Source organism: Mus caroli, chromosome 4 (genome assembly GCF_900094665.2).
Source record: "Mus caroli chromosome 4, CAROLI_EIJ_v1.1, whole genome shotgun sequence".
NCBI classification, from domain to species: Eukaryota; Metazoa; Chordata; class Mammalia; order Rodentia; family Muridae; genus Mus; species Mus caroli.
The window spans coordinates 50,532,476-50,555,784 of NC_034573.1; the positions used below are offsets into that span (position 1 = coordinate 50,532,476).

A 23,309-nucleotide genomic window follows, 5' to 3' on the forward strand; every position below is an offset into this window, starting at 1 on the left:
CTTCATACAACTGCAAATCCTGAAGTTTAGGTGAAACGTTAGAATAAACATTGGATGGAGCTCGGGAAGTCTTGTAGAAGAGCTGAGGGGAGGGCTGAGGAACCTGAAGCAGATGGAGACTCCACAGAAGACCAACAGAGTCAACTAACCTGGACCCAGAGACTGAACCACCAACCAAAGAACATACAAAGGCTGGGCCTAGCCCCACCCCACCCACATATGCAGCAGATATGCAGGTCCCCCAACAACTGGAGCAGGGGCTGTCTCTGACTCTGTTGCCTGCCTGTGGCTCCTGTTCCCCTAACTGGGTTGCTCTGTCTGGTCTCAGTGGGGGAGGATGTGCCTATCCTGCAGTGACTTGATGTGCCAGGGTGGGTTGGTACCCAGTGAGGACTGCCTCCTTCTCAGAGAAGAAGGGGAGGCTGTGATTGGGATGTAAAAAGAATAAATAAATTAATGGGGGAAAAAAGTCTTCGCTCAAGCTGGGGAAATTGTTCAATGTGTAGATAATGCTTGCCTTGCAGTGAGGCGGAAGAGACCATGGCTCAGCAGGAGCACCAGTTGCTTGCTCTTCCTGAGAACCCAGGTTAGAGTCTCAGCACCCACAGGGGTTACACCCATCTGTAACTCCAATTCTGGGGGATCCAACACCCTCTTCTGACCTCCGTGCATGGTGTACTCACATGGTTTATGGCATACAGATTCAGGCAAAACATCATACAGATTAAATGGAAATAAATGAACATTTAAAGTGTTTGCTCCAGGGGATCAGAGTTTGGGTCCCCAGAACCTATAGAAAAGGCAGGCAGGTGTTAATGGCTACCTGCAATCCCAGTTTAGGAAGACAGAGAGAGGATTCCCAGAGTGAACCCCCTGATGAGATTACCAGTATCAGTGAGCTCTGGATTTGATTGAGAGACCCTGCCTCAAGGAGTGAGGTATCAAAGCGATATCAACCCTCCATGTGTGCCCACATATATGCAAACATACATACGTACATACATACACATATATACCACATGTAAATAGAAAAAGAAAAACAAATAATTTGCTTTGCATGTAAGTGTATTTTTCTATTAACCAAAGTTTCCCAAGGTTTTTTTTAAAAGAGGTCAGAAAGCTTTTAAGACCCCTAAGAAATTGATCTGAATGAAAGGCCCTTCTAAACATTCTGAGTTCCTGGGGCTTTATAACCGCTCTTCCCCGGTGATTCCAGGTCTCCACTGATCTAGCTAAAACTACAAACTCTGTGCTAAACTCTGATTACGTACCAGCCTGTGGTTCTAACACCCTCAACCCTGACATCAGGAAAACAAAGTCCCTGGCCTCCTTCATTCTTTTACACTCCTGAACCCCCACCCCTGATGGGAAGAGGCAGATGGCTCCGCTGTGGCCAGGGAGGACATTTCAGATGCTCCTCTTATTTACCAGAAAACCTAGTTCTATCTGCCTAAGGAGGTTACAAAGCCATTTCTCTCATGTAAACATTTATGTTAAAATTGTTGACATGCTCAGTAGTCTAACTTCTATAGGAAGCTACATATGAGAACACTATAGAGAAACATCGCCCAGGTAAGCCCATCCAAAAGAGAAAACACTGTAAATTAAAGATGCATTTAATCCCTCTGGCCTGCATGTGCTGCCTGGCTACCCAGCAGGCCCCAGAGCGTTAGCTATTTATGCCTGTGATTACGTGGTTATCCTTGGGGGTCTCAAGACAGAAAAGCACTAGCAATCAGCAACCTGGAAAGGTGAAAAATCACCATCTGAAGTCTCGTCGCTACTGAGCGCCTATCATTCCTGCAGCATCATAAAGCCTAGCTTTCATGAATCAGGGGCTATCTGTACTGTGAGTCTCTTAGACCAAACCCTACCCAAGAGGGACCACGTGGCTGAGGGCTTCTGCTTTCTGTGAGAGGGGCCAGGTGTGGTACTTAGCATGCTCTTCCTGGATTGAGAAATAGTAGGTGTGACTTTCAGAAAATTTTTATTTTATATATGTGTGTGTGTGTGTGTTCTGCTTGTATTTACATCTGTGAACCATGTGTGTACTTGGTGCCCAAGGAGGCTAGAAGAGGCTGTGGGAGCCCCCGGAACTGAGGCTGCAGATGGTTCTGAGCATGTGGTGCCACGCGACTGAAGTCCTCTGGAAAGGCAGCCAGTGCTCTTAACTGCTGAGCCATCTCCCCAAACCCAAAGTGTGAACTGTTTTTCAAAAGGGGGATAGACATGTTCACTATCACTGTAACTAACTCAATGCATATCGGAGCTCCACTGCTATAAAAAGAATTGGAATGGAACAGGCAAAGTAGGTTTCTCTCCAGCTATTCCGAAACAGAGGCTAATTCTGCTGACTACCTGGGACTGGCAGAAGCAATCACCACTGTGCACATGTTACTAATGAGAAAGGGCGGGGCTGAATGAGCACAGTGTACTCCACACCTAACCACAAAGCCCAAGAGGACTGTGTGGGAGGAGGGAGGGGTGGAAACACAAAAAAGCACATAACAGATGAATTAGAACACAATAAGCGTGCACACTGTGCTAAGGAGAGGAGAATGTGGGCCTCTGTCATCTCTACACTGCCTAGTCTGGGTAACAAAAGCGGATCGCCACAGCAGGGCGCCTATCTCTAAGGCACCATGGCTGGGATGCTACATCTCATTGTTTATAGCTTTGAATTGGCAATGACCTAAATGTCCATCAACAAAGACAGATTCAAAAATGGCTCCTCTGTGAAATGCATTACTATTTTAAAAGGATGTAGGCTGATATTTACCGGTGTGACAAGAGCACAATGTTAAGGTAGGAATAAGAAATCAGGTAGGATCCTGTTTACAGAAAATTATTATTTTCTATCAAGGTATGCCCAGAAATATTTATAGGGGATTTTGGGGGGAGGGGGGAGGGGGGAGTAGGGACTTGCATGTCATTTTCTTTCACCTTTCTGAACAGCCATTTACTTTAACAAGATTATTATCCAGTGTGGGACGATTATCCTTTTTTTGATTTATTCACTGCTTGCCTACTACTAGGTATGTTTATTTCATGTTCTGAGACAGGCTCTCATGTATTCCAGGCTGGCCTCAAACTCCCTTGGTAGCCAAGGATGACCACGAACTTGTGATCACCTTACTTGCATCTCCTGAGTGCTAGCAATACAGGTACCCACTACCACACCCAGCCTAGAGCTTCCTGCAGCCTAGATAACCATGCCAACACCTATCCTACATCCTTGGCTCCGAGCTAGGCAATTTTGATTAGGAATTTGAAGAACAAGAATTAGACCTCACCATTGCCCTTAGCCATGCAGGAAAACCTCCAATAAGCTCATTCTGGGAAGGACAGCCACAGAGAGGACAGGAGCATACTTATGTTCCTGCCAAGCACCACGCTAACGTCTATGACCAAACCTGTACTTAATGAATTCACCATTCCCAGGCACATCAAGTTCTCCCACAGCCAGCCTTCTAGTCTCAGCAGCTCCAGACACCCACAGCTTAAAGGAACCCATTCCTTTCTTTCTCCTGTTTCCTTACCATTAGGCTGAGTAGATCAAGTTCATGCCCATCTTGAAAAATCCCTCTACTGTTAAGCTCTCATCTCGATCCAAGTCCAACTTGTGTGGTTTCCTTGGCCCAAGTTTCAGTTCCGACTGCACCTGACAATGCTGGAAGAACTAAATGAACGAAGCTGACACCCAGGGGTCATACAAGACCCACCAGCCCCATCTGAAAGCATTGGTTTCAGCCGGGCGTGGTGGCGCACGCCTTTAATCCCAGCACTCGGGAGGCAGAGGCAGGCGGATTTCTGAGTTCGAGGCCAGCCTGGTCTACAAAGTGAGCTCCAGGACAGCCAGAGCTATAAAGAGAAACCCTGTCTCGAAAAAAAAACCAACCCCCCCCCCCAAAAAAAAGAAAGCATTGGTTTCACAGATGCGCCGAGTGTGCCGTTCAGTACTTACTACTTACTCTTCCATACTCTCCTCTACAGGAGGATGTCCTGTGGATCTTAAAATGTCTTCAGCTCTATGTGAGCTCTACAAAATCTCAAGCAACTCCAGGGTTTATGGGTTAGTCCAAGAGGTGAGATGGCCAAATGTCCACACCTGGGGCTAATGTAAAGGGGACAGTTGCCAGATGCTCATATGGGCAGCAGCCAGCTCCGCCCTGGGGCCACACTGCTAATGGGGTTCCCTTTATCTATCTTCATGGAGGCTTCATCCTTTGCATCTAAAGCAGGGCTTGCCAAGACAGAGTCCATAAAATATCTGCAGCTGAAAAAGGAGTCAAAGTGAAATCAGTCGTCTAAGCTCCTTGACCCAGGGGATTTTTCAGAACAAGGGCTGGTGGCTCCATCAGAGCTGACAAGAAATCTATCTGTGATCCTGAAGCAGAGATGATAAAGCTTATCTTGTGTCCAACCAGCTCAAAAATGACCGGGCTTTCCTCGCAGCTGCAAAGGCTTAGCAGGTGCTGATCACTGGTACGGCATCCCACAAGAATCCCCCTCCCTGTGGCTTGAATACCAGAGCAACAAAAGACCTGGCACTCAGAAAACCGTATGCCATGAACATCTCTGAGAGCCGTATCCGGCAGTCGCAAGACCGCCGTCTGGCATGTTCACCTACCTGCATCTTAGCTAAATAAAGCAGACCATCCATCATTGAAGGCCAAGGCACACAGCCGCTAAGCTCCTCCACAGACCATTAAACCAGTCACCGCAGGCAGACGGGTGCATGCTTTTGAGTTCAAATGGCAAGACATCGAACCCCAGCTCTCCCGTGGGCGTTGGCAAGGTGATTTCCTGTCTGAATCTGTCATCCCAGTCCATCTGGCAAAGCCCTTTCCATAGATCAAGGTGTGGGATGTGATCCTGGCAGAGCCCATCTGTGCTACCAGAACATCAGTTCTACAAGTACTACCGGCATAGGCTGGCTGTAGGAACTTGATGGACCGGGTCCTCGTGGGAAGCACTGAAGCTCAGAGGTTAAGGCAAGTCTAAAATCTCTGTCCATGGAGCTATGAAGGCTAAGTTATGCGACTCAAGGTCTAGTACCTAGAAATTTCCTAGGCTTATAAAGGAATATCTAATTTGCCTTGAAGTCAGAGCCAGGAGGGATCTGAAGAGGAAATCACAGCCATGACAATAAGGGACGGAAAGAACACTTGGGGTTCAGGTCTGGGGATAGGAGAGTGAAAAGGCTGTGGTGGGATTCAAACTCACTGTTGTTGGTGTCAGTGTCCCCAACCCAAGGCCCATAACAACCCAACCTGATAGCAAGCACCTACCACCTACATGCAGGAGGGGATCACCCATCCTCTTCATCCAGAGTGAAGCCCATAAAGCTCACAGCATGACTGGAGGTTGCCTTGGGGATCAGCCTAAGTCTTCCCCCGACAGGTAGCGTCTCCCTGCTCCTCGCTGCTGATATCCACAGATGGGCTACTGGAAGCCTGCTGTACTTCCTCAGACCACATGACTCTTCTCTGTCCCACCACGGGTAGAGGTGGAAGACCAGAGCTCCCTACCTGCTTTGTACCCTTCTGGTACGAGGCCACGAGTCTTTCTCACCACGTGCTAGCCCCTAAAAAGTCTTGAAGGCTCAATGACGGTCTGCAAAGTTACACAGACAGCCACAGACCACATTTATACATCTCTTTCTTTCTTCTTTTTCGTAAATGTCGGGGCTTAAACCCTTGTGCGTGTTGGGTGACTCCTTTGCCCCTGGGCTCCAGCCAGCCCTGCTCCTTTTTCTTACAATCACACCTGCAGCGGCATGAGGCACAGGTGCAGGTAATGACCTTCTGAGACAGGGCCAGCAGGAAGCCAGGGGCACTGCAGTATCTCCAGCAGCCTCCACAACTGTGTGTTAAGTCTGCTGCACAGACCTGACTCTCACCTGCCAGACTCAAAGCCGCAAAGAACAGGAAAAACAACACATGGCGTGGCTGGAAAGAAAGGACAAAATCATCTTCCCTGAATCTCATGCTGTAAAATGTACTGCCATAAAAACACCTCTATTCTGGTTGGGAAGGGTTCAGTGGAGGGGACTCCAGGGCCACACGTGTCCTATACAACACGTGCGGGAGGGGTATGAATGGACACTGATGTGTCAACAGGAGAGGCAGGAGTTTCCGGAGAGGGAAAGCAAGACTTTAGGACAGGACTCTCAACAGAAGTCTTCCGATTTCTGAGTCTTAGATTAATCCCCCTGTGTAAGATGGTTTGCTTTGTGCCAGCTTTACAGATGGATGATGAATGCTGAGCAGAAGTCATGCAAGCCTTTAGTTTAACACTAGCTCAGAGGGGGACTCAGTCAATAGCAGCAACCATGACCAGGTAGCACAAAGGCCTGGGGGTGGGGTGGGATTCAGGCAGAGGCCTCAGCTCTCTGCAGAGAGCTTGGTTATGTAAGCTCACTCCCAAGCTCTAGCTGATCCCAAGTGTGGGTCTGCACAGTAGGTCCCTGGGTGGCCTGCCTTTAGGATACAAAACAGGGAAACTGGAGGTCCCAGCACCAACTGCTAAAAATAGATGATGCCAACAGGATTTGACAGTTGCCTCAGGGCTGGGCAGGGTACCATGGAAACCAGGCTTGGCTCTTTTCAAGGAGCTGGAGATACAAGATCGGTGTACACAAAACTGTGCCAAAGCCCTACCACCACAACCCTTGGATGCTCATGTCAGAGGCTGTGTGGGGATGTGGATATTCGGGGGAGACTCTCCAATGAATCACTTCTTCCCAGAGCCCCATCTGTTGCTGCTTCCTTCCCAAAAATACCTCCCATGGCACCTCCTAGACCCTGTGAACATCAGTAATGCCCAGCAGCTATCTCGGCCGACTCTGCTGAGCGGCCACAGACAGCATACGCACAGACAGCATACGCACCGCAGGCTTCCAATGAGCTGCGTCGTCTCAGTGCGCTCACCCTGATGACTTTGTGTCCCACCCCCACCCTGTCCCACAGGAGGGAAGAGACTGCTCTGGTCTGAAGAAAGTTGGTGTGCTGGAAGCCTGGTCCCCAGCGTGGTGCTGCTGAGGTGCTTGAACCTTTAAGGGATGGGCTCGGGCCTGGTAAAAAGAAATTAGGTTACAGAGTCCCACTGCCCAGGTTAAGTTCTGGGGACTGAATCAATTCTGTGTAGTTACAGTCAGACCACCCCACACACATGGCCTCTTCTGCACCCAACCACTTCTAATTTCCGTTTTTCCAATGTATTAAGACTCCTCTCAGAAGCCATCCATATTGGACTTTCAATGTCTAATACTATGAGGTAAATATACTTGCTTGCTTTATAAAGTACCCTGCATCAGGTACCTTGCTACTGTAATATGAAACAGACTACGCCAGAGACCCACAACCGGGTTCCAGAAGATTAACCCTTTTCTCCCCTGTGACTCCTGACTTTTTTATTCCCCCCCCCCCACCACCGCGCACACACACACACACACACACACACACACACAGACAAGATCACAGTGTACAGGACAGGAACATATACATGTATACATGAGACTGAAAACTTCTGTTTCATGCCTAAGTTGTGCTGCTAAATGATTCTCTAAGGTCTAAAGGCTTTCCATCAGGTGAAAAGAAATACAAATGCCTCTCCCATCAGGGCTGCTAGTGGGTATGTGCCTTGATCCCAAGTAAAGAAGAGGCAGTCATAAGTCTTAGGATGTAGTCAGAAAGATCTATTTAACGTTTTAAGATGCATTTCTTTGATGTGCATGGTGAGTGCCTGGATGTATTATGAGCACCACAGGGGGTGTCCATGGTGCACTATAAACCAGAGGACAACACTGAATCTTCTAGAACTGAAGTGGCAGGTAATGGTGAGCCACACTGCCATGTGGGTAACTGGGACCAAACCCTGGTCCTCTGAAAGAGGAGGAAGTGCTCTTGACTGCTGGGCTATGTCCCTAGAACTGCTTGTTTATATCTACAAATACAAAGCCCAAGGATGTGTAACAGGGCTTCAGCAAAGGCCAATAAGCTCCCATGTTCACAGAGAGGAAAAACATTCAGGACGAATTTGAAGAACCATGAGTGAAGATGATACAGAGGGACATCCAGAAATTAAGTGGAGTGAGACCCGTCAGTGGGGGGAGAGGCCCAACAGAATGGCACGAACGGCAGCTGGCACCATCAGGACCAGTCTATGACAGAATTGGCTGAGAAAGCAAAGATGGGGCTTTGTAAAAGGAAGGGCCCTGGAGGCAGCAGCACATCTCTTACATCCTTGGACTTGAAAGCAGATGGGGATCCCACACTTGCCTTACAGGAAGTCCCTTGTGTCTGTAGAGTAAGATGCTGAAATGTCTCCAGGAGCAGCAGAGCCAAGACACCTATAGATGTCGTCTGCGCAGGACACCTGGGACCTGCTGTGAACATCTCTCCTGCTACACGGTGACAGGGCACAATAATGGGAATGCCTGCCAGCCAAGTCAGCAGGGCTGCATGGCAAAGTCTTTCATAACAGTCACATCCAAAGCTTTCCAGGAAGATAAAAGCTTATTGAGGGGTCCCCTGAGGACTAGGACTTGATGGCAGGCCAACAAGCCCTTGGTTCTAATGACAAAAAATGATGGCTTCCTCCCTGGAGACCCCAGAGCAGATGCACCTGCACACTTGTCACTGACCATGAAGACCAAGAGTTCTTAGGTTTGGGACCCAAACTTCACTTTACAGGTGAGGAAACTGAAGCCAAGAGAGAAGAGATTGGTTATCTGAAGGCCACCGGATGGGTCAGAACCCAGGACCCCTTCCAGCTCCAGGGCTAATGAAAAGCACCACCCACCTGAGGCTGGATAGAGATGAGCGTTGGGGAAATGAAAGGCTCAGGAGTGTCAGAGGCTGGGGTGGTCAGAGGATGCTGAGCACAGAGAAACTCTGGACGTGGTTGTACTGGCTAGGTTTATGTCCATTCGACACAAGCAAGCGTCATCAGAGAGGAGAGAGCCTCACTTGAGAAAATGCCTCCATAAGATCTGGCTGTAAGGCGTTTTCTTCATTAGTGATCAGCTGGGGAGGGTCCAGCCCACTGTGAGTGGTACTATCTCTGGGTAGGTGGTCCTGGGTTCTATAAGAAGCAGGCTAAACAAGTCATGAGAGCAAGCCAGTAAGCAGCACCCCTCCATGGCCTGTGCATCAGCTCCCGCCTCCAGGTTCCTGCCCTGTGTGTGTTACGGAACACTTTTGACAATGAATTGTTATATAGGAGTATAAGCAAAATAAACCCTTTCCTCTCCAGGTTGCTTTTGGTCTGATGTTTCATCACAGCAATAAAAACCCTTATGTAGTGGTTTGGATATGCTTGGCCGGGGAAGTGGCAGGATTAGAAGGTGTGGCCTTGTTGGAGGAAGTGTGTCACTGTGGAAGTGGGCTTTGAGACCATCCATCCATCTAGCTGCCTAGCAAACAGTCTTCAGGTCAAGACATAGAACTCTCAGCTACTTCTCTAGCACCATGTCTGCCTGGATGCTGCTATGATTCCTGCCTTGATAACAGACTGAACCTCTGAGCCAGCCCCAGTTAAATGTTTTCCTTTATACGAGTTGCCTTGGTCATAGTGTCTCTTCACAGCAATGAAACCCAAACTAAGACAGAAGTTGGTACCAGGGACTGGGGTGTTGCTGTGATAGGCCTACCTATATTTTTGTCTGGAGGAATGTAGGTTTGGGGACTTTGGGTTTGGGAAGCCATGGAATGGTTTAAGTGGGGCTTTATGGGCCACCCTAGTAGGAATATGGAAGACATTGGTCCTGAGGATAATATGAACTGTGAAAATCTGGCTCCAGAGGTTTCAGAAAAGAATTTTATTATGAGACCTAGAGACTGTTCTTGTGATATTTTGCTGAAGAATATGGCTTAGGCAGTGAAGAAAACCACTGGGAAACAGAAAGCTAGTAATGATGTAATAGAAAAGCAGGCCATGCCGGGCGTAGTAGCACACACCTTTAATCCCAGCACTTGGGAGGCAGAGGCAGGCGGATTTCTAAGTTCGAGGCCAGCCTGATCTACAGAGTGAGTTCCAGGACAGCCAGGGCTATACAGGGAAACCCTGTCTCGAAAAAACAAACAAACAAACAAACAAACAAACAAACAAAAAACCAAAACAACCCCCCCCAAAAAAAAACACACAAAAAAACCAAAAAGCAGGTCATGTTCAAACCCCAATAAGCAGTAGAACTGGGCAGCTTCAGCCAAGTGCTCTGGCTTTAAGGTAAAGAGTAGAAGGGGTTACTGGGACAACTGATTCTAGTTAGCTGGAGCTAAGAGATTAGCAGTGATTTAGAAGAAGCCAGCATCACTGAAGGAAAAAAAAATGTTTGGAAGGAAAATCTGGGAAATGTTTTCTATAAGCACAAAGAAGCTGTGTTCTATAGATAACCAAGGTTATACCTTGTGCTGTAGCTGGACTTGGTAATATATAAGAGTCACCAGGTAGTACTGGCTTTGAAGGTATGAAAGAGTCACAGAGATCAGCTGAGGCTTGGCACTGTGAGAGACCGGGGAAGACCATTGGTAAGGTACAGCCTCAGTTGCAGTTGATGGCCCAGGACTGAAGGGAAGTTGAGGCTTGGCACCATAAAGGGAGCCAATGAGAGGCTACTGATGAAGCCTAGTTGCAGCAGAAGACTACAGTGAATTAGAGATGCCAGTACTGTAGGATGACCACCAGAAACAGCAGCAGCAGTAGAGTGGAATCAACCAGATGCTGGAGTGCTACAGAGGACAAAGCTGGAGATGTGACCCACGTCCTTTGGAAGAGCCCAGAAGACCATGTGTGGATCCCAGGCATTTGAACAAGAACCTGTAACACTAAAGTTGCCTTGGAGACCCCAAGATGTTCAAGATGCCAAAGCCACGGGATACCCACTGAGGAAAGCTGCTAGAAGGTAGTGGAACCAGCCAAAGAGAAAGAATTGTGCTGCAGTCAACAAAGCAGAACGGAGTTGGACATCAGACATGGAGATGCAGAGTTTGGAGTTTGCCCAGCTGGCTTTTGGTTTTGCCCAGGATTTCCTCAGTATGTTGTTTTGGAATGGTAATGTATATCCTGCATAATATTAGAGGTATGCAATCTGCTTTTTTATTTTAATTTTATAGGTAATTATACTTTAGTGACTGGATGAATCTCAGAAGAGACCTTGTACTTTGGACTTTTAAACACTGTTGAGACTGTGATAGACCATGGGGACTTTTGAAGTTGTACTAAATGAATTTTGCATTATTCTATGGCTAGGTATGGCCCCCACAGATTCATGCACTTGAACAAGCCTATGGGAGCCAGGGAGTGGAATGTGGTGGTTTGAAGATGCTTGACCCAGGGAATGGTACTATTAGGAGGTGTGGTCTTGTTGGAGAATAAGTGATATACTTATATCACTGTATAAGTGGATATAAGTGATATACTTATATCACTGTAGGGGTGGGCTTTGAGTCTCCTCCTAGCTGTCTAGGAAACAATCTTCTGACTGCCTTCAGGTCAAGATGTAGAACTCTCAGCTCCTTCTCTAGCACCATGCCTGGACGGTGCCATGCTTCCTGCCTTGATGATAACAGACTGAACCTCTGAACCTGTAAGCCAGCCATGATTAATGTTTTCCTTTATAAGAGTTGCCTTGGTCATGGCTTCTCTTCACAGCAATAAAACCCAAATTAAGACAACAGCGGTTCTCAGGAATAAACCTTTTCCTCCCCAGCCTGCTTTTGGTCTGGTGTTTCATCACAGCAATAGTAACCCCAACTAAGCCAGTGGTGTTCAGGAAACAACTGGAAAGAAACTATAGGCTGCGCTGCAGAAGAGAGATGTAGAGGCAGGCTGATTCCTGTACCCAAGGATGGAGTAAGGATAAACAAACAGAAAGAGAGGCTAGAAAGTGCTGGGCAAGAAGCATAGGAGTTTGGAGCAGAAGGCCTCAGTCTCCTCTGTAGATACACAGATGCTAGACAGAATTCATGTGCATTTAACTAGAGGTCTGTGGTAGGAACCAGAAAATGAACCAAGGGGCATCCAGGCATCAGTGAGAAGCTCACACTCCCAATGCACAGCTTGGAGGATTGGACTTGGCTGAACCTGTGATCTCTGCTTGCAGACAAATGATACAGGCACTCGACTCCAGCATCGTTTGGCAGCCCGGGAAAAGCCACAGAGCAAACAGATAGCCTGGTTGCCAAGAGGAGGCCAGAGAACAGTTATGGTGATAGGAGAACCAGAGGCTGAATGAGGACCAAAGCCTCGTTCCCCTAAAGCAGTAAAGAAGGCAAGAAAAAGAGGAGACTGGGGGATAGGAGATGGGTCAGAAATATGGGAGTAAGGGAATCTGTGAGACTGCTGAAATGAAGCTTAAATGAGAGGAAACCATGCCTAGAATATGGTCAGGGCAGCAACATGAGTTCTAAGTTCATCCAGAGATGGTTTCAATGGATGTTAAGGTCAGCCATGAGGGCAGAGCTCAACTTTAAGCAAGTAGACTGGGCCAAAGAGGCAGAGAGGGAGAAGGTGTGAGGCCTCCCTTGCACTTGAGGTAAAGGAACTCTCCAGCTGAGAAACAAAGAAGGAACCAGGAACAGTCAAGGAAGCAAGAGCTGTTGCAAGGTAAGGAATTTAGAGCAGACAGAAGTCCTAAGGCACAGAGGGAAGTGGTGGGATGTCACCCAAGAGATGTCCCTCTCAGGAGGATGTAGCCAGGAGCACCAACAGCCAGATTCTATCACCTCAGGACTCAGCATCTCTCTGAGAGTAAAACCAATTACCAGGCACCAGTTTTGAGCAGCTACATCTTATAGCTATCCCCAGGGACTATCTGGTAAGTGTCTCCCACGTATAAAGAGCTCCAGATCTCCAGCTCAAACAGGTTCCCAGAATACCCAGCTTCCAAAACACGGTCTCACCCAGCACCCTATCCGTCCAGTCCCATACTTCTTCTAATTGGTCTGTGTGGTAGGTATGTGTCTGTGCGTATGCATACATGTGCATGCAGGTTTGCACGTGGCGGGTAAACACTGATGTGTTTAATCCTCAACCATTCTACACCTTACCCTTTGAGACAGGTTTTTATCACGGGGCCTGGAGCTCACAGATTAGCAAAGCTAACAATCTAGCAAGCTCTAGGGTACAACTCTCCCCACTTAGCCCAGGGATGGAGCATTGCTGGGGTAACAGACACGTGCTGTCATCCCGCTGTTTAACACGGGTGAGGGGGTCCAAACTCAGGAACTTGGGTCCTCCTATTTGCATTGCTGAGTGATCTCCTTGTATCCCTATTAACTGTCCACTGCCTGTCATGTTTGTTACATCAACTGTATATTTACCACCTTCTCTTCAATGCCTAGAATAGAGCCCGATGTACAACAGCCACTTAGAAAACATGTTTAGAATGCCGAATACGTTATCTTTGAAACCCAAAGGTACTGCTTGTTGGGAAGAAGCACTAGGAAGTCACTCCTGCTCTCAGAAACATAAGTGCTAGGGCTGGACAGATGGCTCAGTGGTTAACTGACCACTCTTTCAGAGCACCTGGGTTTCATTCCAGCAACCACACAGTTGATCACAACTGTATGTAACTCCATTCCCAGGGGATCCAAAGCCCTTTCTAGCCTTGGGCACTGCAGGCACATGATACATAGACCTACACATAGGCAAACACCCATAGGACATAAAATAGTTTTTTTTAAAATAAATCATTAATTTAAAAATTAATTTAAAAGGAAATAAATGCACCGAGCTTTGTGGCATCTGTCTCCAGAAAGATGAGGTGAGTCTGTTCTGACTTACCACCGCCGCCCCCACCCCCAGGCCAAGGTTGGCTGTGACATCCCCTGAAGCCCTCCCCCTCCCCCACTTCAACTGTGCTCCTAGCACCTGCTTGCTTCCCACCCTGGTTCTGTAGGACGATAATGGATTCCCTAGACCTACCACCAAAAAGATGTCTATAAAGGGGTTTCTTCTTCCTCCCCTACATTAGCAATGTTCCTATCATATACCCCTGTGTGCAGCCATGTCCCCAGAAGGTATTCTGTGCACACAGCCTCCTGGTCAGTGGTGGCCTGGGGGGGGGGGCAGTCTGACAGGCATCCTGGATGCGTTTCATTTGGGCACCACCAGCATCACCTGCCAAGCTCATTACTGGGAAAATATCTCAATTTTCCTCTTTTCTCAATCAATGTCTAGGGCTCTAGAATTAGCACGAAGAGCCAATTGTTTCTGAAATGAATCACTGCAAGACATACCGTGACCTGGGCAGAGTCGAGGAACTGCAGACCAAAATAATCTGTTTCCACCAGGTCCAAGTGGTACACAATCTGGTCGAACAAATCCTGGCCTTTGGCATGTTTCTGGAAGACAAAGAGGAACAGGAAAATTGAGGGCATGATAAAATGGGTAAAAAACAAAAATATTATTATAAATCCATTTCTCTCCATAAACTGCATGCATGCATACCAATTCATAAATTTTTAATTAGCCTTATTTCAGTGAAGTAAGAATTTGAAATTAAAAATATTCAAATATCACATAATCCTATGAAGTTAAGAGGCCCAGATGAACACTGCCAAACCTCATCTTTCCTTATAGAATAAAGCTTTTTGGATGAATGACTTTATTCAATGGGTTAATTCTGCCCAGGCACACTCCAGGGCTCTGTGTGGTCCGCAGACGGAGCATGAATACAGGAAAGATGCAGCACCAATACCCGCTGCTTAGAAACAGGAGCAACCTTGGACAAGCCACATCTCTTGCTTCTCCGTTTGCTGTGCAAGATGGGCTGCTGACAGGTGCTTTCCCCAGCTTCAAGATCTCAAACAGGAAGCTACTGCAAGACAACTCAGACCTTTGACTGACCAGGAGGCTTGTTAGTACTCACTGAAGCAAGATGCAGGCACGTGTCTCTGATAAAATCGACTCCATAGCAAAGACATTTCAACTCGGTGTCAAAGAAACCACTGACAAAGAAGCAAACAGCACCAACCAGAGCTCCCAGGGTCTAAACCACCAGCCAAAGAGTACACATGGAGGGACCCATGGCTCTAGCCATATATGGCTGTATACAGCAGAGGATGGCCTTGTAGGGTATCAATGGGAGGAGAGGCCCTTGGTCCCGTGAAGGCTAAGGAAATACCCTCATAGAACAGGAGGAGGGAGAATGGGATAGCAGGTTTCTGGGGGAGGGAGGCATCAGGAAAGGGGATAACATTCGAAATGTAAATAAATAAAATATCCAATTAAAAAAAAAAAGAACTTAGAATAGACCAAGAATTTTTGGAAGTAATGACAGAATGTAAGTTAGTGCAACTTAAGAGTTAATTATAGAGTAACCCAGACTGCATAGGCCTAGCATTAGGATAGCACAGAAGAGAAAGTATAGAAAGAAAACAACATATTATTTTTGATAAAGGTGCATAAATGCTCTGATAGACAAAGATAACTTTTACAATAAACACCATCAGAGCAAGAAGCTATTCATGAACTTCAACTCCTATCTCACATTGAACAAAGGGGGAAAAAAGTAAACAGTAACTTCAGAGGTGACTAGAGAACCCACTCCTTACTACAAACACCAGCAATCAACAGGAAAGCGGCAGGCGTCACACGGCCTTTCCCTGTACTGAAGAGTAGGTAGCAGCAAACAGGCAAATCCACTCGAGATGGAGCAGGTCTCAGTGGGAGAGAGAGAACTGTGAAACTCCCAATACTGCACAGGCATGATGCTTCCTGAGCTGGAGTTATGGCGACAGTATAGAGAGATGCTATAACAGAGAGCTGCTAAGAGACACTGCCAGCAACAGTATAAGCTAAATAACAAAAGCAGCAGCGAACTGTGTATCCAGTGAATGGTGCTTCGAAGGCACCAAGACAACAAAAAACTGCAGAGGCAAATCACGGTGTGGGAGAAGTTTGCAAATCATATATATAGCTGTCACTCCAGCCCCGGGGGGGGGGGGTTGCTGGGGGCGGGGGAAGGGAAATGTTCCAACACCAATCAAGAAGACCAAAATGCACAGATGCTCGAATCCCTCATACGCATGGCAAATAAGTTATGCACATCTTCTCACGTGACTTAAATCCTCTGGCGGACTCATGCCACCCAGACAACAGCTGTTAGGCAGAGAGTCGTTCTTGCTTCACTGTGCTGTTTGGGGAATGACCAAGGAAGAGTCTATACATGTTCAGTACTGACACAATTTTTTTTTTCAGTAGTTTTGATCCAGTTAGTTGATGTCAAGGGCCAATTGTGTCTGATGAGAGACTTTTATCCAAAATAAATGAGAGAACTATTATAATCCAATAACGAAAAGACAAGTATCTAATTAAGAACCAGCAAAAGGAGTGTATCATGCTCCGGAAGATCGGCAAGGGTTCAATGAGCACCTGGAAATGCGACCAGCCACAGCAGCCAAGGGACCTGACCTGTAAACCATGACAGCCACCATTGGATGGCTAGGACGGAAACGACCTAACAAGTGCTGGAGACGCTGGACTCCTCACACGCTGCTGACAAAATAACAGACTGCAGCCACACTGGAAAACACTCTCTCAGCTCCCGAAATGGTTAAGTACAGACTAGCACGTGGCCTGGAAGTCTATCTGGAGGTATGTATGTATGTATGTATGTATGAACGAATGAAAACTCATGCTCATAAAAACATTGTACATGGATGTTTACAGCAGCTCTACACATTATACCTGAAAAGCAGAAACACCAAAACGGCTATCAGTTGACGATCAAAATACAGAATACTCATTTGGTGGACTATTATTTTACCATAAAAAGGACTGGAATATCAATGTATGTTACCATAGGGATAAAATAAGAAGACCCTCGGCTTCAGGCAAGGAAACTGGCCACAAAGCACCATACCTATATGACGCTATCATTAGAAACACGTTAGAGCGGACAAACCCTAGAGATTAGGTTGTGGTTGCTTAAGATTGAGGGCGTTGAGAGGTGATAGCTAGGCTGGTGGTACACACACACACACACACACACACACACACCACTGACTGACCGTCTAGGAAACACACTTGGGTGAGGAAACTTGAATAAGGATGTGGCCACACTGAAGTCAGGGTAGCTGCTGCTTAGGAGGGAAGAACCCAGAAGGTGGTGGGATAGAGAGATACATCTGGCGCATTCAGGTTTCTATCTCAGGAGACGGGACGTTTGCATTCCAGTAACTCATCAAACTATCCCTCGGCTTTATCTGCACATCTCTATCTATATGAAATATAGAAAGTAAAAAAACACGAGGGTAGGGATAAAGCCTCACTGTAGAGGGCATAAATATCAAAAGGCCCTGGCTTCAAGCGTCAGCACCTACCACTAGATTACAGAATGGAGACTCTGGACCAGCTCCTGCAAAGCAACAATAGACGCAGAGGGCTAAGTGTACGATGAGGCAGGAGCATGGACAGCCGCACCCCAAGGCGATCCAGTGTAAAGTCACAGGCATGCACCTACCGGTGGGATTAAGAGGAAGGAGGGTAAACTTGCTCCATGTGATGAGATGTCTGACAGTACAGGCAAACCGAGTCACCTGGAGCCTCTGTAGGCTGGAGGGCTGACTTTGCAGGATAGGGGAGCCGAGAGCAGGCTCTCGTACGGTGGCTTCCATCCCCCCATCTTCGTCCTTCCAGTCCCTCTGAGTTTCTGCTTTGAGGACCCCTCCAACTTATCCTTTCCTTCACCTAGGCCTATGAAGCTGGCAAGGCCACTGTGGATTCATTGTTCCAACAGAAGATACACTAAGTCCACCAAGGGAGGCTCTGGCATGGCAGAAGGAGCCCTTCCCTGCCTCTACCCAAAGGATAGCATTTGGAATGAAGCGTAGTGGCGGTGTGCTCCGACCCTTTTCACTCTGCATTATTAGTTAATAATCTGGGATTGATGAAATCACAGATTGGAGGGTAAGTCTTGAAATCAAGTAGAGAGGCACCGCTTGGGTGCAGACTGCATTTGAGACTGGATTTGGTTGGTTTCTGTGGCCCCACGTATTGAGGGCACCATGTGAAGCCTACATGGTAAGGCTGGGTTGGAGATAGAGGTTTGGGGGAACTATGAACTGCTTAGGGTCACAGTGGGTAGCCCGTCTGGTTCTGGAGCACGGTCTCTTGCTTCCTCCCAGCCTACGTCTTCTGCCATGTCCTGCTGCTAAAGCCTTTCCTAACTAGTTCTGCCCCACTAGGAAACTCTTTAATGAAGCATTGGCTCCATAATGGCAGGTGTTGCTTGGGGCTGGCTGCACTGGAGAGCAACAGGGAGCATGGCCTGATGACTGGTTGTTATGGGAAAGAAGACAGAGTGCCAGAATTAGGACTTTTTTTTTCTCCCTCCCAAATTGTATTTGCTGTTTGACAACTGTCCAAAGGTCAATTTTAAAGAGAAATTTAAAGAAAAACATCCACCGTTTTCCATGTCTATTTTGTTTCAGCAAATATCCTGTTTTTATAAAGCGGTCCATGATATATAATACATATGTTTTAACATTTTATTATTGTATGTGCCTGGTGCCTGTGGCAGGGGGAGGGTGTATACTCGTCATGGTGCATGTGTGGAAGCCAAGGGCAATTTTCTGGAGATGGGTCTCTCCTTCCACCTTTACGTGTAATTACAAAGATCTAACTCAGATGGTCGGGTTTGTGTGGCAAGTGCCTTGACTACTGAGCCATCTTGTCAGTTTTACGATTCACACGCTTTTGTGTAGTGGAGTCAAAGCTCATTTCCTTCTTTACATTTGTGCCTCCATCTTTGTAACTATCTTCTCTACTGGTACAATGTCTCACTGCTTCGGAGTGAGCACTCACTCCCTGGGGGCAGGGTCTAGCGATGCTCACCTGAGTAAGCACATCTCTGTCCTCCATCTCCAAAGCACAGAGCCTAACGGCCACACATCTGGACCTAGATAGGTGGTGCACAGGCAGATAATCAGGGAAATGTATGGTGAGGTCTGGGGTAAAAAGAAGATGCAGTGGACGGGCTGTGCTATGCTACCAACTATGGACTGAGAACGCATCACAAGCGGAAAGCCTAAGCATGGAAATATGTTTATTGAAATATTTTCAAATCATGAATTCCACAAAGCAGCACCTAGGGAACCAACTGCACTTCCAAGGCCATTTACCCAAACACAGTTTTGTTGCTATTATGTGAAGAGCTGTCTAATGGTTACCATAGGAGATAAGTTACTGTGAAAGCCATCCTTGATGCTTTAAAAGGAACTGAGTCTCCCCATCTGTGCCAGATTTAGTCATTCGGTCATTTAACAAGTATCTGCTGAATCTTCATCAACTTCCAGCCGCCATTCCACGTCCTGCGTATGTAATGGGGATTAAGAAGTTGGAGAGTGCAGTGGAACACATCTGTATCCCAACCTTGAGTGGTAGAGGCAGGGGGACCAAGAGCTCAAAGCCATGCTCTTCTGTGAGGTCTAGGCCAGACAGGGCTACATGGGCTCATGCCTCAAAAAAAAAAACAAACCAAACCAAACCAAACCAAACAAAAAACAAGCAAGCAAACAAACAAACAAATGGCATAATGGTGAGTGCCTTTAATTCTAATATCTGGGAGGCAGAGACAAGGAGATCTCTAAGCTAGAGGCCAGCCTGGTCTACAAAGCAAGTTCCACCCCAGCCAGGGCTACATAGTAAGACCCTGTCACAAAATAAAATATAAAAATTAAAAAGCCTGGGGGTTTTGATGGTTCAGAAAATTTAAGAGCATTTGTCGCTCTTCCAGGACATGAGTTTGTTCACAACACCTACGTTAAGTGGCTTACAAGTGCCTATAACTCCTGCTCCTGAGGAGCCAATGCCCTCTCCTACCCTCCAAGGGCAATGCACATACGTGCACAAACCGATGCACACATACACATATCAGCAAATAATAAGAAATAAAAGTGGAACTTTCTCTTAAAGTCTAAATAGTCTGAAACCTGGATAGCTATGCCTGCTCACTGCAGGAAGTCCTCAGTGACTGAGCACTCTCTGAGAAGCTAAGTTGTACAAAGCAGCTTAGGACACACACACAGCATGGACCTCCTGCCCACTGAGGCCACATGTCCTGAAAGGGAGGCCACAGTCAGGTCTGCAGTTCTCATCGCCAGATTTATATGCCAAGCCGTCCCCCGATACAGCAGGCTCTAGCAAGCTCTACGTTGAGTTCTTGCAGCCCTAATTCTTATGCCTCCCATCTCAACAATACTGTTTTCCCAAGGACCAGCAGCTTTGATCAGAATGCCTCCCTGTAGCAGCTCCTTCTGAGCTGACAAGAGCTGAAGTAACAAGCTCATTAAAATCTGCCTAAGACTCCACAGTTGCCAAGCAAGGTTGGGGCGGGCAAGCACACAGACAGCTACTAGGGGAAGGCAGGGACTCTGCACAGTCTATGCTGGCCAGCCGAGAGACTACTGCGCTGACTCACCGGTTTCCAGTCATGTTTCTGATAAAGGAGGGAGACAGCTGGACAGCTAGTGTCTTCACTTCATGCCCTAAATAAACTATGGAACTACACGACCTTAGATAAGACACTACTACTGGCCATGCCTTACTGCAACCTGACCCGGCTTCGAGGCAAACAGGTCAGATCCAGCTGTGGAACAAAGATGGTAGAAGCTAACTGTCCAAATCTCATTTCATCTCCGAAGTAGAAAATGCCAGGCATCCCAGGCAGACTTCAAAGGAAGGCATAGGCTAAGCTGCGCATGCTCCCTGAATAAGTGTGCATGTTCTAGTTGTGAGCTAAACTGGGAAGGTACAGCGTGGAAACAATGTAAAGTGGCTGCAGGAGCCCTCTCAATGCACCTGCTCCACCCCCATCCCATGCTGTGTCCCTGCGTGCCTGTGTTCCCTTCCACCTCCACAGCATGTCACTTCACACCCAGACAACAGCAATGACCCCAAATGGTCCCGATACCTCTAGTTTTCTGTCTGTCCACTACCACCCTTCTGTGTCTCTGAAGGGAACTGTCATTCAAGACATCCTTCTCTGCATCGGAAAGCACTCACCAGAGAAGCAAGTGTTTTGTGGATGCCCTGCAGCCTGATCCGTGACTTTGCAAAACCATCCTTGCCTAAATCCTAACAAGTTCTGCCTCTCCTAGGGCCCTCTGAGTATCCTGAATCCCAGCCAAGCTCTGAAGCCTGAGGGCCCCCAGATACGTCATACCACCTTCCCTAGCAGCCCCTTCCTCTACAGCTTGACTTGTGCCCTTGCCTCCAATGCCCTTCTCCAAACCCTGTTCCTATCCTCACCTGCAGCAAGCTCAACTCTGGGCCCAGCACACTCCCCTGCTCATCTTTTTGCTTCACTGCCATCTGGCGTTCGGAGGTTGACGCAAGCATTAGTGCCAACAGATTAAGGAGAATCTTCTGCCCCCACAAAAGTTTTCAAACGACCCACTGTTTCAAAAGTCTGATCTCCCCATTCTAATCCCGTTAGGAATTCTCCACAGCTGGCTGGGACCTGAGAGCAAAACTCTAGTACAACCATCACCCACCCAGACCCCATCACCCACCCAGACCCCATCATCCACCCTGACCCCATCACCCACCCAGACCCCATCACCCACCCAGGCCCCATCACCCACCCAGGCCCCATCACCCACCCAGACCCCATCAGACCCCTTGTCAGGTCTAACACACATGACTACACTGGTGTTTTAGAAAGTGTATCCCACTCTGGCCTCTTCTTTAAGGCTAATGAAAATCTACTTATTGATAGATTTCCTCCTTACTTATCTGGTTTTGAATGCTGAACTGGGGATCAAATTCAGGGCTTTATACATGCTAGGAAATGCTTTCTTTTATTTAAACAAGGTGTCTTAGTTAGAGCTTCTGTTGCTGTGATGATACACCATGACCTAGGCAACTCTTAAAAGGAAAATGTTTAACTGGAACTGGCTTACAGCTGAGAGGTTTAGTCCATCATCGTCATGACGGGAAGCATGGTGGCATGCAGGCAGGCATGGTGCTGTGGATCGACAGGCAGCAGGAAGAAGCAGTGAGCCACTATCCTTGGGTTTGAGCTTCTGAGATCCCAAAGCCTGCCACCTAGTGATAGACTTCCTCCAACAAAGCCACGCCCACTCCAACAAGGCCACACCCACTCCAACCAGTTCACACCTCCTAAAAGTGTGGCTCCCTAAGGACCTATGGGGGCCATTTTTATCCAAAGCATCACACAGGCTGTCACTAGATAGTGCAGGCTGGAACTACAGTGCTCTTGTCGCCACTCACTGGGTGCTGAGGTGACAGGCATGTGCCACCTTGTTTTGTTTTGTTCTTTAAATAAATTTCAGAATCTCATGCAAGGGTTAAACGTTTCTGAAGTGCTGAGGATCAAACCCAGGGCCTTGAATAAACTGGGCAAGTGGCCTACTGAGCTGTATCCCATCCCCTATGCTCATGATCTCTGAAGAGAAGAACAGCTGGTTTTTTGTTTGTTTTCAAATTTGCTCCCATTACGTTTCATCATCCTTAGATTGGCCTGAGATCTAATATATGTGCATTAAGAGTTCAGGTCTCTCATTCCATCTCTCAGCTATCCATCTCACTTTGATGGCATGTGGAAGCACCACAGGTGGGCCTGGGTGGAATGGCAGTACTAGACCCATACTGCCTCAGTAGAGGCACCTGAGTGGTGAGAGGCTTCCGGCTTGATTATGAATATGCACAGTTGTTCTACACAGGCCTGTCTGTGCCCTGTGCTCTGTGGAGACACATGCTGGAGTAGAAACCCAGTTCTACGGCCCCTCCAGCAAACCAAACATGATCTTTGCCACTCTTGAGAAAATGACAACAATCTCGTCCGTTGTCCACCTTGCTCAACAGCTCTGTCAACAAGAAAGCAGGTGGGCATGCATGCCAACTGGTGCCCCACCCCTACAGAGCAAGAGCACTTTAACCCAAACCTTCTATCTCCTGGCAGAACACAGGCCTAATGCCATGTGCTTTTAGTCAAATCTTACCACAACTCAAGGTATCTGAGGTCTAATAATCCCATCAAAAGGAAGATTGAGGTTAGTCAGGTTTGGGGATTTTTGTAAACCTGCCTTGATCCCTAAAGATCAGTTGCCTTTTCTAAAGTGTTAATACCCGCAGTCTGAATGTGTTTTGGAGCCCTACCTGGGATCATAGTTGGCTTCACAGCTGGTTGTTCTCAGAAGCCCCCGAGGGAGGCTAGAGCCCACAGTTTCTGGGAAGTGCTACTTTCCCAATTAGTCACTGGCCCTCCTACTCCCAGCCCCTGCCAAACCTGCCAGTTTCCACTCTTTTTGCTTGTCTCCTTCTTCCTTCCTTCCTTA

At 47.4% G+C, this 23,309-nt stretch overlaps 1 protein-coding gene across 5 annotated transcripts in view; it reads right to left on the bottom strand.

Annotated features, from left to right (window-relative positions):
* Epb41l4b (erythrocyte membrane protein band 4.1 like 4B) overlaps window positions 1-23,309 on the bottom strand; it is a 150,715-nt gene that overhangs the window by 96,942 nt on the left and 30,464 nt on the right. For all 5 annotated transcript variants that reach the window (XM_029475979.1, XM_021160258.2, XM_029475978.1 and 2 more), the window contains exon 2: window positions 14,244-14,348. In XM_029475979.1, coding sequence (XP_029331839.1) covers window positions 14,244-14,348 — 105 coding nt within the window. The remainder of the gene's footprint in view (window positions 1-14,243; window positions 14,349-23,309) is intronic.